General features: G+C 35.2%; 1 protein-coding gene across 1 annotated transcript; it reads right to left on the bottom strand.

Annotated features, from left to right (window-relative positions):
• Nucleotides 1-4,791: 4,791 nt before the first annotated feature.
• On the bottom strand, nt 4,792-19,436 carry LOC146135639 (uncharacterized). Its single transcript, XM_083396097.1, has 30 exons — nt 19,377-19,436; nt 17,684-17,801; nt 15,925-16,112; nt 15,538-15,655; nt 15,285-15,478; nt 13,989-14,100; nt 13,560-13,759; nt 12,947-13,240; nt 12,721-12,885; nt 12,561-12,650; nt 12,160-12,380; nt 11,815-11,982; nt 11,378-11,561; nt 10,979-11,099; nt 10,554-10,618; nt 10,009-10,184; nt 9,735-9,828; nt 9,608-9,672; nt 9,090-9,224; nt 8,811-8,954; nt 8,548-8,693; nt 8,007-8,142; nt 7,719-7,822; nt 7,226-7,332; nt 6,984-7,024; nt 6,794-6,910; nt 6,334-6,474; nt 5,860-5,993; nt 5,356-5,491; nt 4,792-5,288 (listed from the first exon to the last, which is right to left on the bottom strand). The coding sequence occupies exons 3-30, from the start codon at nt 16,001-16,003 to the stop codon at nt 5,211-5,213; spliced, it is 3,765 nt and encodes a 1,254-aa protein (XP_083252223.1). The 5' UTR covers nt 16,004-16,112; nt 17,684-17,801; nt 19,377-19,436; the 3' UTR covers nt 4,792-5,210.
• Between the last annotated feature and the right edge of the window lie 743 nt (nt 19,437-20,179).

Here is a 20,179-nt window from a genome sequence, read left to right as displayed (position 1 = left end):
AGCATTTTATAAGGTTTTTCCATAGTTAAACTCTTGCAATTTCAATCCTGCTTCTTTACCACAAGTGACACTTTGTTAAACATATTTGAACAACATAATTGTCAGGTAAACTCAAACGGCCCGTGGAGATCTTTCCTGGCTTGGTTTTGGCCCGCGACTAGAAAAGTTTGCCCACCCCTGTGTTAAACCCAACCCAAGACAGGTGAATGGAACGATTTCGCAATGGTTTTGTTTTATACGTAATTATTTGACGTTTTTCCTTTTTAAGGTAATTTTATTCCAAAGAATCGCGAATCATTAAAATAACAGCAAAAGGGTCCGCCACGTAACAATTTTTGAAAATATGTTGGACCATATTTCAAAAAACCAAACTATATATGTTTTTAGGTTAAAATATAAAATTGCATAATATTGCCCTTCGCCTTTTTTTAAAAAAATAGGCAAATTAATCTGGATATGTATTTTTGTAACATTTTCATGCTCGCGGCTGAAACCAATTGTTACATAGAAACGTTTCATATATTATACTGCAATACTACTCTTCCAATACTACTCTACCATGTTGCACACAAACCTACGTTTAAATCGATTTTTGGTAAACTGTTACTTGTCATACTCAGTTGCACAATATCGTAGTGAAATAATTACCAAGTGTTTTGCGAGGAGTTAAATTAGGACGACAAAATTTTTAATCTAAAGGTTGTATTACTAACAACTGCGCAGAAAACACTAATTTGTTTAAACACCCGCAAAGTATGATTAAAACAGAATAACAAGCCAATCATCTAAACAACTGTAACAAACGTATAGCAAGAAAATAAATTGCTGCTGTTATTACTATAGTAGCATATATTAAAAACACAAATGGAAATAGTTTAGAGAGGGCCACTCCTGATGTAATGGTAGGCCACATGTGGCCAGTGGGCCGCAGGTTGAGCACCCCTTAAGCCAGGGGCGGGCAACATATGGCCCGCGAGTCCGCGACGGGATTGTGAGCTTCTCGCACACAGTTTGCGGTCTTACATGATATTCTGGCCCGCTGCCACATTCTGCCGCAATCCCCCACTATTTGATTACTACGTCAAATTATAGAGATTGTTAGTTAATCAAGATTTGGTTGAAAGGGGGTCAAGTATTGCTATTTAATAATATTGCTTAAATGTTTGCTGTCGTAGAACTCTTGGACAGCGCCTTTATTTTCCTTGTGATAAAAATAAGACCAACAACCACTCTAGATATACTTTAGCATGGAAAATAGTTTAGAGGGCCACTTCTGATGTAATGGTAGGCCACATGTGGCCCGCGGGCCGCAGGTTGAGCACCCCTTTAGCCAGGGGCGCGCAACATATGGTCCGCGGGCCCGCGACGGATTTTTGAGCGTCTCGCAGACAGTTTGCGGTCTTACATGATATTCTGGCCCGCGGCCACATTCTGCCGCAATCCCCCACTATTTGCTTACTACGTCAAATTATAGAGATTGTTAGTTAATCAAGATTTGGTTCTCGGGTTTCTTTGTGTTTTTAAATTCTTTATTTCGGGTTAAAAGTATATTTAGAATTTACAACAAATATTTTTCCATGGATTTGCCAGGAAACGTAAGTTTGACAAGAAGTGTCGCGAATTTAAAGGATTGGATGCCCAAGTAGGCTACTTTTTCACCTAAGTCGGCAAGAATCAGATTTTTTCGAATAACAAAATCTGCCTGAATTCGAATGGTGAAAAACAAACGATTATGGTTCCACATCAATGATGAAGAATGTTTGGATATTATAAGATAAATATATGTCGCTACTAAATGCATCATCAGTATAATATAATAAAAATAATTTTATGTTAACATCCAAAAAACTCATTTTCGGTTCACTAAAGTTCCATACTTAGTTTATTCTTCAAGTCGACAAAAAAGCAGTATGTTTGATGTGCAATGAAAGTGTTGCCGTGTTTAAAGAGTACAACAATAGCCGCCATTATGCGACAAAACATGGAAGATTTGACAGTAACTAATCAGGCCCGACAATTACTTGATTTTCACACATTTGGCCCGCCGACCGGAGAAGTTGCCCGCCCCTGCCTTAATCTATGCATAATGCGACGACTGTTTCTAAAAAATCATAAAAAAATTGTAAAAAATTAAAAAAAGATTTACTAACGTGGTACCATGACAAACTACCTTAGGAAAGTCCCTTACAAATTGTTTGATTGTGTTAATGTTGTTGTAAGATTATTCTTAGGGTATTGCGAGTATATAGGGTTGTATGATCAACAGGACAACATAATATTTGCGACCCTCATAAGATATCGTAAACTTCAAACACACAACCTTTTTCAAAGGTATGATAAATATTGCTTGACGAAATTAATACGCTGGTCATCGCGTTAAAATGTATTTAAAATAAAAACAAAACCAGAAAACTAACCTGTTTGTCCGAAGCACAAAACTACGAGGGATATTAGACAAGCTATCATTTCATTCATCGTGAGGCTAACCATCTACCACAAATTGTTACATGGTAGTCAGCATATAGTTGTTGCCACTCCGTAACTAAACTCGAAAATGAGTCCAACTGGTACCTAGCATTCGATTTTATACGCAAACTAGAAGTCGCAATGAAAAAAAATAAACTAGTAATGAAGAAAAAATAAATCATTGCTATATGCTTTGCGTGAGGCTTTAACGTTTAAATAATGATATGTCCAATGTGGCTTGTAAACCCTGGGTATCGGCAAATTATTAAAAGTAAAAAAATCTTTATCAGCGTCTCACAAAGTAAGATCAACAAATTGATCTCCTTGAAACGTTTTAGGGGTTACGGGAGAACAAGAATTATTAAAAAAACTTCAAGAGCCTCCACGTAAATTTGTTGAAAATATTTTCGAACCACTAAGCAAGACGATAAAAGCTATAGATTCTGGAAGTCTAAAATAGTAGAATAATATTCTTCGAGCATATATTTTATGTTTTTGCGAGGCAAACCGCTGTGGGATTAAAGCACTTTTAAAACAAAAATTTAATTCATTTAATCTAGGTTATTGCATGATTGAAATGCTTAAAGAACGCGATGTGAAAAGTAAAAGAACCCTGTTACTTGTTCTCAACTTTAAACATCTAAATTACAGGTTAAAGTATGAATATAAATAAATTAGTTTTACGGCTTGCCTTGTTACTTTTATATCATCATGCCAGTATATCATATTTCACTTGGACAATGTTAAAATTGATATATAAATAAACAAAGTTTTTTTCTGCACTTTAACAGTAAAAAAATCCTTTTAACTAAAAAAAAAATTGTCAACGTTAAATGACTGTGGAATTATTTTAAGGACGGAAATATAGTCGTTAAATCGATTAAAGAATAACACGCGAAACGCTTTTTCTCAAACAAAGGAAGCGAAGCGCTAAAAATCGTTGTAGTTCATTCGAATGTATTGTCGAAATGTTTTAGGAAACATAAAATATATTTACACGATGTAAATAGTTGAGATGCTCTATTCCAGGGGTCGGCAACCTTTTTTGCACTGCTGACCGGTACAACATATATAGCTTGCCGGGTGTTAAGGTCCATTGTAAAATGACTCTATTGTTGTTCTGTTGAAAGTGTGCCGCGAAATAGTTAAGATTTTTTTAGTGTGTCGCGAGCCAAAAAAGTTTGGGAACCACAGCTTTAAACCAAACCAAAGTTAATGTGTTTTCAATAAAAAAATACATTTAATTGTTGTTGACTTTTTTCCTGCTTTTTACGTACATTTTGGGTTTAAATAAAAATTGTAATCTAGAAACCTAGCTGCGGACCGGTAACGAACTCCTCGCGGACCGGCGGTTGCCGACCACTGCCCTAATCGAGTCTAACAACAAAATAGTGATTTTTTCTCAACATGTAACTTAAATTGCTGACATTTAAACAACAGTTTTTAAAAGTGAATTATGGGGTATTTGCGAGTGTAAAGGGTTGCATGGCCAACGAGACGACCCAATATTGGCGACCCTTGTAAAATATTGTAAATCTTCACGAGTAGCGACTATACCAACCGGCATATTTTTTCAACAACAATCAAAAATATAAATAACAGCGGATTGTGGGTTGTATCTTTTTTTCTAACTGACATGCCTAAACAAAAAGCTTACATACAAAACAAACATGTTCCAATATAGCTGCTCAAGAACTATATTTATCAGCAGCATACAGCGTTGGCAAGATCCGCCAGATCTAATTCTGGATTGCGCCGCCGTGTTTATTTATATTATGCTAATACCAAAGAAGGAAATAAAGCTACTAGAAGAAGGCATGCAGAAAAGCTACTAGAAGAAGGCATACAGAAAAGCTATTAGAAGAAGGCATACAGACAAGCTTCTAGAAGAAGACATACTGAAAAGCTTGTAGGAAGAAGGCATACAGAAGCAAAAAGAAGCAATATTATCCATCTGTGATTTTACTGTATGTTTAAATGAGACTCACCGCATGCTTCATACCGCTGTCTGTCAATGTTGGTTCTGAAATGAAAAAGCCAACATGAGTTAAAAAGGCCACTTTAAAAACGTCGGAATAGAAGTTTAACGTAGCGGTGTTAAATATAATCACCACTCACCTGTTTTAAGTTACCAGATGTGCAATTCTCTGTGAGAACAGAATTAAACTTTTTATGACTTCTCTAGTTTTGTTACTGCTAATACTAGAGTCGATACAACAAAAGTTCACAAACACCAGTACAAAGTTATGGTACATTTTAATTTAATTTATTGCACAGAATGATAATATCTGACAAAAAGAATGTTTATACAGATATGGTCTTCTTAAAACATCAAGTGCATATAATGTTTCAGCTCCTAAAAGTTATAAGATGCAATATAAGTGCATAACTAAAATAACGCGATAAATAGACACTGATATAAACCTAAAAGTAGGTTTCAATAAAATGACATAATATACCATTTCTACTAAACAAGATTTTCAGATTTCGCCATAAATCATTTGGTAGATTTATGCCTTAAATAGTTTCAAACAAACTGTGTTCCTGTTTAGAGCCCACACATAGACATTGCAAATTTAACTTGTTATACGACTGCCAATCGGCTTCAATCATAAAGCTCAAATGAACAGCCCGATAAAATACTCAAATAAGTAATACAATATTAGATGAAAATACAACAATACATGCTAGCCTATAATACAATTTAGATTTGCCATAAAATATATGCTTTGGTCGGCTACAATTCATTTAGTGAAATTGGCGTAGCTTGAAAATGAATCGATGTAAGATTTCATCAGTGAATAGCAGCATTCGTAGTGGGTCTGTATGGTAAGTAAATAAATATATCACAAACACATGTATTGCAAAATGGAGTAAACAATGCTTCACCTTATCTAAGCTAACTCCCGGCAAGCAGTCCTGTGTGTCTTTGAACGCCCGATAAACGTCCACCATCATCTCAGCTTTGTAACGTGCCACCAAGTTCCAACAAATGCAAAACAACGCAGGACGAGTGAAATCGTGTCTAAACGAAAAATGGCAATAGATTACATCGCGCTGTTTCACAAAAATGTGGAAAATAAAATAACGCAAGGTGCAAACCAGACACAATTTCATAATGCTGTTTAAAATTCTAAACTAAAAATTGTTGTGTTGGCCTTATGCACCACATCGGGTTCCTTGCCAATTATTACGTCAAATTCGGTCATAATTTAAGACGACTATAAAAGAGGTGTTTCTAATAATAAACATTGTGAAGCCAAGCAATTTACCAAAACAAACTGATTACATAGAAATTTGCTGAGGGACACAACGTGTTTAGGAACACAACAAGTGCATAATTTACAAATGTTGGTGCAAATCAGTTTTGACTGGCATACAGCAACAACTTACTTGGCAAGCAAGATCATGTTCTTGTTTGAGTTGCCTTTCAGATACGAGTCGATGACAGAAAATACATTGAACAAATCCTCGTTTGGTAAACCCTGGTTTGACCAACTGTCGAACTCAAGTTGAGTTATAGGGACCTAAGTGTTGAATATATTGTTACTTTATTTTAACCTATTTTAGCACATTTAGAACAAGTGGTAGAATGTTGTATAACATATTTGATACGTAATGTTCACTACCATCAAACAACAAAGAATAACATCTACAAAATCAACTACCAAAGTGTTGTGGCTAAGAAATATCTACACATAATTCATTTAAAGTTGAAATCATCAACGAAATATCAAAATGTACGGGAACAAGCGAATATTTACTTTACGAGGCATACGTTTTCGGTTTAACAAAATATAACAATCAAATGAACTTTACTTTTAAATAGAGTTTGAATCTTGAAAACATTAACAACGCAATACTTGCCTTGATTCCACGTTGCTTGCTCTCCACTGTGAAACGTGTTTGGATCACTGATTTTTCCACACATTCAGATATCTTGCTCACAACGATGTCTCCAAATTCCTGGTTGGTGTTGGGCGGTTGAGGCCAATGATGAGAATCAAGCTACGATTATATATATGACAAAATATTACAAGCGTGACCAATTTCTTTATTAAAGAGGGTTTAGTGTGAAATTCTGTTAATAAGAGTCACACAAACTATATGTATAGCTTTCCATGTTTAACAATCTAAGGTTTTTTCTCGCTCTTAAAACATATAAGAGTAAAACATTTTAAGCTGTAAAAGCGCATAAATCTTTAGGTTTCACCTATACTGCCATATATATGGCAAAATACTTGACTTACCCTTATAATATTTCTTTGTAGCATCGCAAATAATATGTATTTATTCAATTATCTTATTTTTCTTAAGCAATACAGACCTTTCCCAACGCAACGATAAGTCCAACCTCCCTCTCAAAAGTGATCGACCAAAAGTCTTCAACGTTGTCTTTGTTGGGTTGGGTCGAAACGATAACACCTTCCACTCTTGCATAAGTCTAAAATTATAAATTCAAAATCGTTAGTTTATGTTTAGTCCATACCCTGTCTTAATAGGCTAACACTGCTTACCTCGACCGTGTAGGCGGAGAAATTATCCGATTTTGGCTTATCTGCAACAAACAAATCTGCTTAAACTGGTAATTGCTTAAATACGGGGCAATTTAAAGGTTAAAAGCCTTATTGAAATACGTTACCTCATGTCAAAGTTTGCGCAATTATATCCCATTCTGTTTTGCGTAAGGATTTCAAAGTATATAGGAAGCGGATAGAAAAAACAACACTTTTTTAAGCTTAGTCAAACACATACTTACATTGAAGAAGGGGTAAATCCTTGATCCTAATTGGAGATTTTGGTCGGTTGTTTTCTATAAACTTTAACTTGTTGAATTCCAAGGATATTGTGTTGTTGAGAGGATTCCTAATACAAGTATATTGAACTTTAAATAATTTCTTAACAAGTGTATTGCAATATAGTGAACCTGATTATAAAACATTTAATGATAGCAAAATGCAAAAAGCATTATTCGCTTTTTGATAGCAAATTCAATCGCTGTAATTGCGAGCAAAATGTTTAAAAGATTAAACGAAAATAGTACAGTTCACAATATCTATAATTTCCGTTAGTTGGTGATAAAGAGTTAGACGTTAATTTCGTATTTCCAAGTTTACGCTATTTATTAGCTAGCACTACTTTAGAAAGATAAGAAATGACACATATATATAATGTAAATGGATGCGTTTAGATGTACCGAAGTACTAGTTTTACACTGCAAAGTAAGAGTTGGAAAAATTTACTAGTCTTACCCTTGCATTTCCTGATGCTTGCTTATTAAACCTTGAGCGTCGCTGTCGGAATTTCCCAGCACGTGGATTTCGTAAAGTAGCTTGTGTAGAAAGACGTATTGCAGCTGATAACACATATAACAATTACAAATATTTTTATGAATTAAATATCGGAATAAAGCATTTGTTTACCTAAATCTCTTGAATAAGCGAGCAGTATTTGCATTTTTCTAGATAAATTACTGCATACACTCACCAGTTCTATCATTTATTTAACCGAAAGTTTCAAACTATTTTATTCCAGCTTACCACAGTCTGAACCATCTCCATCCTCTGTTCCCTCATATGCATGACAGCTTGGTAGACGTCGATGCTTGATCTCACCTTCATCTCCTCCAGCAAGTAATCGAGTCCGATGAAGGTTCCTGTTCTTCCCGCTCCGGCACTGGACGAAAAGCAAATCGTCTAAATTTACAATTAAGGACAATTAGGTTTTTGTATCGCCTTAGAAGGTTACGGGTGCTCGTTTGGTATGTTAGCCACTATTGCTCGACAATTGAATGATGACCTATTTTACCGCTAGCCTTAGCTCAGTAGGTAGAGCAATTAACGTTCCTCGTATCGTGAATCGAATCTCACCACGAGGAAAATTATTTTCTAGATTTGACTTGCTTAAACATAAATCAATAATATGATGACCGATTTCAACCCAGCAAACAATCTAGGGATATTTTACTTAATCGCGGTATAGAGGGTAAAAAATAAAAAGTGGCTGTATAGAGGGTAAACATTTTTATTAAATAATAAAAAAAAAAAACTTTTGCAAAAATTGTGTATGTCAAACAACAACCTGCAATGTACGACTGTTGGTTGATTTTCTCCGAGGTTTTGCATTTTTCTGACGTCATTGTAAAGTCGCAGCAGTCCGCTGGTTGTGGCTGGGACGCCATGGTCAGGCCAAGCTGTGAAGTGGAACTGGGTGATCGTTCGAAGCTCCTGTAAAGAAGAATAACGAAATCTAAGCTGCGAATATTAAAACTGCCTATATAGGTTGTTGTTAGCATAAATATTTCACATGAAATAGTTACATAGCAGTACAAGTAAAAGACTTACTGTCGAATATTCGTTATTTGCTTGTTCGACCGACATTTTTCTGATGACGTAACAGCCTTTGTTAATGACGTCTTCGGTTTTTACGTTGATCTTTCCACGAGTCAAAGTTTTACCCTTTTCTGGCCAGTACTGGTTGCACTTGCACTGTAGCAATTTATAATTAAATTCACAATCAGTTAATGAGTGGTGAACTCTTTTTTATTTGTCTTTATAACGTTGTGAATTTTGTTTTGAGTCTTTAATTTCTAATCAAATGGAACTTTCAAAATTTATAGTTACCTTTCCTTTTTCGAATAGATTAGCGAGCATAACGACAACCCTGGAGTTTTGCTGCCATATCATCATCCAGAAATCACCAATTGTGTTATGATTCGGACCCTGGGTGGCAATCCACTTAGGAGTTTTATCAAAGCCCTGAATAAGTAACCATCAAGATACAACAGCTTATGTGAAATTTCCTAATATGTTTTGTTTATAATTCAAATATGTTGATAGCAGCTTTGTAGTTCAGTCTTAAATAGATTTCCATCAAAACGCTATTTTATTGGGATTTCCATGTATCAGCATTTTTACGGGGTATTTGTTTGGTCAGGTTTGACATTTCCTGTGCCCTGCCTTAGTTTGTCAAATTAAAAGAGCATATTAATCTTTTTGCAGTGGCAAAGTAATTTATATTTACTGATTGCGAAAAATTGTCCGTGATAATTAACAAGGTGGTTTTAAAACTAAACAAAGCGGAATACATTTCAATGAACAAACTTTGACAGTCCAACGAGTTTTTGTATCGCATTTCTTACCTCAATAATAGAAGCATTTATATAATTATATGTTGTTCCATGCAGAGGCACATAGTTGTTGTCGTCTGAAAATATCATTTGTACGTTTTTATTTAATACCGGTTTTAAACAAAAGCAACACGCATACATGGAATGATGTTCTTGTATCGATTGCGGCTCGCATTTTCTTCTCTTTTTGCAACTTCGGTGGTGAAAAGAGCAACAGTAGACGTTTTTATCAGCTGTTAGAATAATATTTTAAGACAAACACAGTCCTGAAAAAAATTTTCCAACATTTAACGGTTATCTAAAAGTTTCCATTAAAGGCCATCTACCAAGTGTTGGAAAAGGTGTAAAATAACTTTGAAAAATAAAATTTTAAATGTTTACTTTCATGTACATAACATAATAGCCAAACTTACAGCGAATTGCCGATTCCACTCAGCGTGGTTCGCTTGCACACTGGCAAGGTAATTCCCCTCGAGGCTGACAATAGGGATGCTTGTGACGTCATTTTGCGGTGCGTGATTCAAATCGACATTCCCATAAGGGTTCTCCTCATCCTCACTTTCCTCGGCGTTGAGGCCGACATCTCTCGCTATAAAATAGAAAAATAAAAAAATGTTTTGACTTTTACTCTGATGCGTTAGCAAGTGGACAATAAATTGTTAAAATCCGATTAAAGTGGTTTGGACCAGAACTCATAAAAAGTTTAAAACCAATGCCTTAAGCATGTTATCACTTGTGTACACTTTGCACGAATCTGCAATGTAGCTTGATAATAAATTGCAAAAAAGGTCGAGTAGATCGACATTATCTTGATTTATTGAAATGTTTCGATAATGTATATTAACTGAAGATGATACCAGCTCGTATCGAAACGTCTTAACAATCAAGAGGATGTCGATCTACTCGACTTTTTGGCTTTGCAATATGTTATCCCTTTCATTGAAAAATTTTATGTTACCTCTGATGGGCGGTAGAAGACTGGATCGCTTCTTTCTTCTTGCAATAAACCCATGAAGAGCAGTTCTAAAACAAACAAAGTTTTGTTCTTGATGTCTAATTTATAGGCCGTCAGTGTTTAGGATAAAGTTAGATAACTTGCGCTTTTGACAAAACATTCCATTGCCTGATTAAAATACTGTTAATATACTGGCTTCCAATTACAGAAACTTAAATATTCAGGTAATTTAAATATTTCTATTTATTTCTTTATTTTAGTTGGTAACAACAAATTGCAGTTTTAGTTTATATTTCATTATTCAAAATGGCCTGAGAATAGCAACTCATGTTAGTTTTATTTGATAATTTTTCATCAGATGAAAAGAAATTGTACGTGGACCTACTAGCAGACCACTTTCAGGCTCGTGTCACTTCAATAATATTCACCTGTTATAGAAGGCCAGTCCCAGCAAAATAATGACGATCAAAATCGAGCCAACTGTCCCTCCTACAATTGGTGCAGGGTTGGTTGGCGGGGAGTGAGGTGCTGTCGTTATAGTAGCAGGTGCTGCAATGAAAGGTGCGTTAGGGTAACTGAATAGATCTGAAATTAGGCGGAGTAGGCCTATTCCTCTTCTCTTGTATATCTCGTTAATTTAAATTTGAATTAACCTGTTGGTCTTCAAGCTAGTACTAAAACGCAATACTGACATTTAAATAAAGCAATACAATGTATTTATTTAGCAAAACGTTCAAATGTAGCATCATACACGTTCTAATAATATACAATTAGTAATTTAAGTATGTAAACTATTACTATACAACAAAGACTAATCAAAAACCTACCCCTCACGCAAGTCCCAGTTACTGGCAACTTGGTTGCTTTGCATTTAGCGGTGACCGGCTGATATTTGACCTTGAGAGACTCTCTTTCGCTCAGCTTGACCTTGTACTCTAAAGAGGTCGCTGCAGACACTGATATTTCCGAAGCATTTTCGGTCGTTTTAGCGCCAGATCTTTCGAAAATCAGCTGTTTGAAACATTAATTTGGAAAGTTAAAAGAAAAGGCCATTTTCTAAATCTGCGTAATACGTATTTGATTTATTAAAATTAAGTACATTACAAAATAAATTTGTTGAAATTCAACTAAATTCTTTTCACTTTATATAAAACATTTTTGACAATATAATAAAAAATAATGATCCACTTCATTCAAAAAATATAGTTGTGATTAGACGTGCTTTATTAGGATAGGATATCAATACAGAACGTAAATAACAAACCTTGACGGACGAAACACTTGCCAATACACTTTCCGGAAGTTTTATTTTAACAACACATTGGTCTCCGTCAAGAGAAATGCTTCCACTGACGCTTTGGAATATACTGGACGTTGATCCGTTGGTCGTGGAAAGTTCTGGAAGTTGCGAAATGCCGGGAAACAACTTCAGCTGAAAATAGAACCAGGAAACACTAATCACTTCCTTGCGGAAATGTTCTATAATATTAAACTGTGTATTTCAAAAGTCCGGAGAAAAAGCGGTGCGGATTATATTCAATGCATTTCGATATCTATTTGAACGTTTAACTACCATTTGTAACGCTAAACAACTTAAGAGTTGACTTACCGCAACTCTGTAGTTTTGGTCAGAGGCCAAATTTCTTATAGTGGTTGTGTACACATTAGTGGAGGAATGTTGAGTGACATTCGTGTTGTTGTGGAATGTAGTGGAGCCGATCTTCTGAGCAGCAATGACGTATGAAATACTGCCTTGGATCTTAGATTTATCTTTCCATTTCACATCAATGCTGTCTGGATGGCAGTTGCTTACCTCCAAAATCTCAATAACTGAAAATAACAATTATTTTTTTATTATAGTAAAGAGTGTCAGGACGGTTCAGCCCATTTACTAATAAAAATAATTTTAGTATAATCGAAAAATGTAGGTACTACAGTGTTCTTCTAAAAGATTTTATTTTTCTTACCAAACCATAAACAAATCTACCTAAACACGATCAGCAAAATTACCTGGAAATACGCAAAGAAATGCGTGTGATTCAGAACAATTTGCTGCGTAGGAGTTGCTTGCGTTAGCTTTTAAACATGAATTCGTTCCACCTAAATCATTCAAACATTGTTATACGCAAGCTTATTAATATCGCCTATTTTTCTAAAACGAATAACTTGCCTTGCACCCACGTTCCATCTTTTAAAGAAGCGGGCAAATTTAAGTTTTTCATAAATTCTGCTATAGGCAATTCCCCGCCGTGATCTGAACAGTACTTGCTGGCTGAATTGTAGTTAAGTAGTCCATTGCCGTAATTGTAGTATTGGACACCATGGAAAGTTATATCTGTCAATAACATAAAAAATTCACTACTGATATATGTACGAGTTTGTTTATATCTAATTACCTTTGTTGATGATGATGGTACGATTCTTTGAAACGCCTACAATATTTTCGGCCCAACATTTGCAAGTTGCGTTGGGGCCAAATATAGCGGCCGCTTGTATATTGATTTGTGACGTAACTAAGTGATTTTGACTGTGGTTGGTGACATAGGTGGGTGAATTGTCGCTTGTGACGGTTTTGTTGTTGATGCTCCAGTGAAAGGTGGTCGACTGGTCGGCGACAAAAGTGCAATTCAACGACTGTAATTGGCTGAACTCTGCAGCAGGTGATGGCGCGTTGAGGAATGTTGGACCAACTTAAATAAATAAGGAATATGCAATTTACCGACAATAAAATTACCGGGAATTTTGCATTATGTATATTTGAATTGTTTAAGAGGGCGTTATTAATGCAAAAACGAATAAATCTAATGAAGAAAACTAAACAACTTGCAAGGCAATGGAGAACAGTAATATAAATCTTAATTTGCCCTACGCCGACTTTCATTAACAATATTTTGGAGCAAGACTTTTTTTTTATATATCACATTGAAGCAGCTATTTTATCAAGGAAATTTGGTTTGTCCATGGATTAAAAATGCTCCTTAACTCGGAGATTTTCACGTTATATTTTACCTCTAACTGTCAGAGTTTCTTGAATTGCGGTTATTACTCCATCTCCTACTCTGTTGCTTGCATGGCAAAAGTAACTTCCGCCCTCCGCAGAAAAAATGTGTTCTTTAAATGTGAGAGTCACCACAATCTTGAAGATCGATTCCATCATAGTGGTCTGATGTACAGTTTTACTAGTGCTACTGGAAACATTTTGTGAATTTCTGTTCAGAAAATAAAATATCAAATACATAGCATAGCATAGTTTTTGCTTGAAGTATATCACAGAATATGTAAACAAATCTAACAAAAATACAACCAATACCCCTAATAAACGTTTCAAATGCCTATCCTTACATCTGATTTTTTTGTTTTCATATTAGGGAGAGGTCCATTGGTAAAACTGAATGCCGGCCAACTATAATTTATTTAGGGTGTAAGTATTTTACTCACTTTGTCCAGTAAACTTCTGCCGTTGGAAAGCCGTACGATGTGCAGTTAATTTGTTGTTGTTGTCCGTCTATGATCGATGCTGTTGTGGATGAGAGTGATATGTTGGCCTTTGCTGCAAATAAGGTAAGTTTTGCGATTTTTTTTCCAAATGAACCATCTGTTAATGAATATTGAATACTTTTATATTATTATTATTGAATACTTTTATATTATTATCTCTCGGGAAATTGAACAGTAATTAATTTTTATATCTTCATTAAAGTATTTTGATTTTGCGTTACCCTTTGGAATACTGTAATATTCTACACAACATTATTTTATCTGTTCACTTTTTGTTAATTATTATTTCGATTAGATGGTGTAAATAAGGACCATTTGCTTTTACAATTATTCGTCTAAGTATAATTCATGTAAAAACAAAGGTGATACTCATCCTAATTATGAGTAGCCTTGTTCGATTGCGCTTACATTGTTACAAGTTACAGTGATAAATATTTTTTGCCTATCAAAACAGGCAATATCACGTTTTAGGGGTGTACGTTTTTTCAATTTAAACATTCTTTATTATGTAAATGAAAAGTGTCAAAATTATAACAATTATTATTAACCTGGTATAGCGTATTTGCTACGAAACTGCATGAACGCTATTTATACAAATTCTTAAGTAGATATATAAATATATTTCATACATTATAAATGCTGGTAAGTCAACAGATTTCTTCAGCACTTGGTAATTATATTTATCTGTAATAATGTTAGTGAGATCCAAAACCTTTTTATGGCTTTATGGCTATAAACATATTACTTAAAATAAGATGTAGCTGTAGCAGTTAGCCTACTTTTACGTCACTAACACGTGACCGTTGTCCATTGACGTGTGACCGCAGCGCCTAGCGAATTGCTTTTCCGCGTTTCACAATTCATTCTATAATATACGTCTTACTGATTAGCGGCTTGAATCACCGCTCTGTTTATCGCTGTGTTTCTAAGATTTGTGAATATACTCAACGGGCATATTATCTACTGAGTGGATTGTCTTTGCCTAGAGTACAAGAAGTTAAGGACAGGTATTTTAGCGGCCTGTTCCTCTGGAGTCAGATTAAGAACTTGTAAGGCAACTTGTAAGGGACGGCAGCCGTCGGCTCTCGTCTAAAGAGCCAGCGCCTCTTACCCCTAACTAGACATCTCTCGTCGCTAAAGTAGCCATTTGAAGCTAACTTATAACACTAAGATAAGAACTTGGCTACTACATTTTAATAAAGCAATATTTTTAACAACAAATTGAGTTTTCTGTACCGTGAACTTGAATTGTCGTTTGAACAGCATGATCATTGTCGTTGTTGTTACTGGCTCTGCATTTGTAAACTCCAACATGTTCAATGCTTGCAGCGTTGAACTGGAGACGACCGATCTGTTTGTTATTTGAGTTGGTAATGGTTGTAAATTGATGTACTGGAAAAGCCTTATCAGAGCCGATTTCTTGTGAATTTCTTTAAACAAACATGGTGTAATTTTAAGAAACACTAACATTTTAAGTAATCGGTATTACATGCTCCAGGTAACTGTTGGTTTGCGCCATCCATAAGAAACGCAGTCTACAAGGAAAGTAGCTGGAAACACTGAGATGATCCGCGGCGATGAATGGGAAAGAGAAATGTTGGCACGAACTAAAATATTAAAAAAATATATAGATGTTAGATCACATTATTGAACTTTTGGCGGCTATTGTTTTTAATTAATGTGAAATTCAACGAGTATTGCGCCTTGCATTATTGTTAGCGAAGGACACTTATTATATACAAGAATATATGATAATGATAAGTTAAATTTAAAGCAAAGTTTTAAAAATGTTTATATTTTTTCCTTGTGAATGCATAACAACTTCTACAAAGCAAATAGCTGTTTTAATGCAAATGTTTAACATTAAGCTACTTACTTAACATTTCTAGAACTGTAAAGTTCACTTTTCCTCCATTTTGAGCGGTGCAATTGTATCTTCCTCCTACTTCAACCATTGCTTTTGAAATATGAAGGATCGCAGATGATTTGTATTTCGCAGCTTCCGTGAAATTCGTTTGATAATACGGATCTTTGTTGTTTGATGAAACTGCCACATCGCTAGTTCTAAAAAGACCCGAGATATTTGCGCAACCAATGTGATAGTGGTAACACGTATTGATTTATAAGTGTTTAAATTAATATTTAATCTAAAAACGAGGTATTTGATCCTAAAAAATATTCAGCTCCCAAACAATTATTTGAGAACATTTTGACGTATCAAGAATATAGTTTTCAAACAACGATTTGTTGCATATAGGCTGTACTTTGCTGGTGCCTGGGCTTCTTCAATTTCGTGTTACGAGCAGTTTTTGTGGTTCTACTTCTAATAGTTCTAACGCAAATCACTTGTTCATTTGGGTATATGCAAACACTATTTGTACCCTTTAAAGAAAAATCTGAGTCTTGTCGTCGTTCCTATCCTCTGATATTGCCAGGTTAACAGGTCAATAGTTATCACCTAAGTCTTAAGACAACGCATACTCGGCAACGCAACTTTCAGGATAACACAAAATGCATTTTCTATTTTGTTCATTATTTTCAATAAATTTGAAAGCATAACAATTCTGGATGTGGTACTGTGGGGCACGAGTTTAGTTTAGTTGAACTCCTGACTCAATTTTAAATTGCGTGCCTATACCTCGTTAGCCAACCACAATACTTTAGTTGAATATAATTGTATTAGCTGATGCACAAACACCCAGTTCAAAACTATAGTCAGCGGACAAGTTAGCATATAGGACAAGGAACCACCATAGGTTTTTAGTGACCCACTTGTCTCTCTAAATTAGAAATACCAAAATGTTATCTATCATTTGTAATAGATAAATGTAAAAAAACAATTCTTCGTTAGATAGCACTGTAGCCCATTCTGTGGGTCGGGCAAAAGTGTTTTAAGGTTGACGAGTAGACCTACATGAACTGCACTTCAACAAATGCATGCAGGAGAGCAGACAACTAAAAGCATTTTGTTTTTCGCAGTAAAACGTGAAGGGTGGCAGGAAAATAGGGATCTTGCAGACTAAAAAATGTGGAAGCCTTGGTTACACCATGCTGGAAAACTTTTTGCTGATAAAAGATGCTGCAGCATTTGTTAACTATATTTAGGTACTTAATATTCATGGGAATACGAATTTGGACTCGTAAAAAACCTTGAATTACCAAACCAGACAATACCACTTAAAACGACCCAGCAACAAAGTTTCGCATAAAATAAAATTGATGACCCACTGGTGCATTTTGTAAGGATTAAAGTTGTGCTTGTGACCCGCGCAATAAAAAGGTTCGACATCCCTGATATAGGAGATCCTACTTGCAAATAACAAATCTGTAGACAGAACAAGTCGATAAGAAGAGATCGGTTTACAAGCGGAAAGCGATCTTAAATAGCTACAGACAATCTAACTGCTGACTGCAGAGTTAATGGCAGAACACGCCATTTAGCATTTAACACTTTGGTGCGAGTAGCGTTGCTTCGCATAGACAATTCTCTCACATAAGCAAATACATCATAAAACTTACCGTAAACACAAAAGCTCTTAGTCGGAATTATTCAACATTCATACACTCTACACTACCATTGGTGTATTTTTAAATTAAATTTAAACAAACCAACTAATTCATGAAGCACAACCAACCTTTTCCAATATACGTTAGGGGTTGGATAACCATAACTGGTGCAGCTTGATGTGATCGATTCATCGCCAAAATTTGCTGTGATTACGATCGGTGTTGATAATGTCACGTTTGGTTGCACTGCAAAGATTTTCATTGGTGTTTTGACTTAAGAACAACTATAACGGCGTTTGAAATAAATGATTATGTTTGGCGTATTAAAGTTTTCTATATGAAGTTATTTTTTAAAGCCTTGTTTTCTCAAATTAACCGTTTACCTGGTTTTACGATACTCGGGGACCAATTTTACGATATTCGGGGACCAATTTTACAATATTCGGGGACCAATTTTACGATCTCATATATCGTAAATAAAAATTTAGCGTGAGTTCTGATTATTTATATCTTAGCGCTAATGTTCTGCCGCAGTAAGACTATCTGCCTGATTCTCAAAAATACCAAGAAACGTAAATACCATTATTAATTATTGACAACAAAAACGAGCTTAAGCATTACAGTAAATTACATACATTATGGACTAACAATCAACAACTATAATCAAAGACTTTTACATAACATTTTCCCTTATCATAGAATATATCTTCAAAACGGCAGCAATACATAGCGACAAATACACTATACCAATTCCTATATCTGATTACTATCCTAATTGATCCAACATTATCTACACAATAAAAAGTGATATCACATGATATAGTCATACACAGATTCGCGGGGTAAATAGCGTGGTAACCGGCGCCTATATGAAATGCACGAATGTTTAAAACCCATTGGGGTACTGAATGTGTTAATTTAGTATTCCTTAAGTAATTACTAACTGCTAAAGATGTTGCAAGACCGCAACACCTGGAATATAGGTAGGTATGTAGGCCTAAGCCATAAGAGTTAAAAGCTACAAGCTGGACCTAGAAATAAGTTAAAGCAGATCTATTTAAATGCAAAACGAGCAATCCCAAGAAAACGCTATGAGCAATCCCTAAGAAAACGCTATGCACTTAATCATTATGTATACTACCCCAATACCAACCTAGTTACTACTCCAAATACTTAATTTATCGTTTCGTTTTTCCATCTCTTAAAATGTTATTAAATACCAGTTTTGTCACACTTTACCTGTCACAGTTAACATTTTTGTTTGTTGGCTTCCAGCCGAGTTTGCTGCAACTTAAAGCAGCGTAAAAGATTATGTTATACGGTGCCTGTAAACTGAAATTGCCACATACCCCTGAAATTTTTCTCGCGTTGCCTTCACTTGGGGTTACGCTTCCGTGTAAATTTGATAGCTTCGTGTTATTGCCGATGTTAAATATTAAAAATAAATGTGGCAATTAACATGTAATAAAAAGTAAAGTTATGGCATTAAGCTTTGGCCTAAATCAACATTTTCTATTATGTTGTACCAGCCTAGAGTACGTTTACTTAAGTCACTTGTTATAGCGGCCTCTGACGCAACAGAACCTCAAATTGTTTAAAAGTGAAAATGGATTTTACCATTGCGTGGCTGTAACGCTACACTTGGTCAAGTCCTCCACACAAACAAGTACACCAGCGTAATCTGGATATGGGCTCAGACGAAATATTAAGTAACACGCCTATCAGTTTGTTAGTGTTTTTTGCTTTGCATTTTGTCTTGAAAATTTTCAGAATTTTTTTAAAACAGTTGTAAACTATACGTTATGAATGCAAACAGTTCACCTGTAACAGTTAACGTTTGTATTAGTTCGGGTCCAACCGAGTTTTTCGCAACTTTGCAAACGTAACTTCCACCGTCATGTACGTTCACATGCCTGATGTGCAGTTCTTGCCTCACGTAATCTCCACTTGAATATGTTGATTGGTAAACGTGACTTTTTCCATCGGTAGGTACTGATAACCCAACCCTAAACATTTCCCAAAAATATTGCACTTTAATTTGTCTTTCCGCGGATGACGTCATTAACTGGTTTTTTTTTTTTGTTTTTTTTTGGGGGGGGGCTGTAAGTACTAAAATACACTTACTAGTTATATTGACATTAACACTAACACCATAACAAAACATGTAAAAGTATTAACCTTCGGCATAAGATGCTCAAATGAAGACCAGTTGACCGAGCATTGGGTCTAAACATTAGTGACATTTCAGTACAATTAGTGACATTTCATCGGAATAATACTACCACTTCACATCCACCCCTTACTTTATTTACTTTTTGTTGTCAAAAACAAAAACGGATTGTCTTGGAATTGCAGTACCGCCACGAATAAAAAAGACAAATATGTTTGGCGAAAAGGAACTGGAATGCACTCGGGACACCATTAAGGATGAGGTAAAAGCAATTCAAATTCAAATTACAGTGTTGTACCATGAAGTTACAACTTAGTCTTACAGTATAACTTCCATCACCGGACTGTATGAACAACCAACCTCATCCAATCGACTTGTGGTTTCGGATTTCCTCTCGATTCGCAAATGACTTTTTGCGTTGTTCCATGTGCAACGTTTATTGAGGTCGGCCGAA

This window comes from Ascidiella aspersa, chromosome 8 (assembly GCF_963924565.1).
Source record: "Ascidiella aspersa chromosome 8, kaAscAspe10.2, whole genome shotgun sequence".
In the NCBI taxonomy this organism is placed as follows: domain Eukaryota; kingdom Metazoa; phylum Chordata; class Ascidiacea; order Phlebobranchia; family Ascidiidae; genus Ascidiella; species Ascidiella aspersa.
This window is presented reverse-complemented; position numbering and strand designations above follow the sequence as displayed.

Coding starts and splice junctions, on each gene's coding strand:
- LOC146135639 (XM_083396097.1), bottom strand. CDS start 16,003: ATGGTTGAAGTAGGAGGAAGATACAATTGCACCGCTCAAAATGGAGGA. Junction 13,760..13,988: donor GCAGAAGTTTACTGGACAAA/GTGAGTAAAATA, acceptor TTTTCTGAACAG/AAATTCACAAAATGTTTCCA. Junction 12,381..12,560: donor ATTTCTTTGCGTATTTCCAG/GTAATTTTGCTG, acceptor TGTTATTTTCAG/TTATTGAGATTTTGGAGGTA.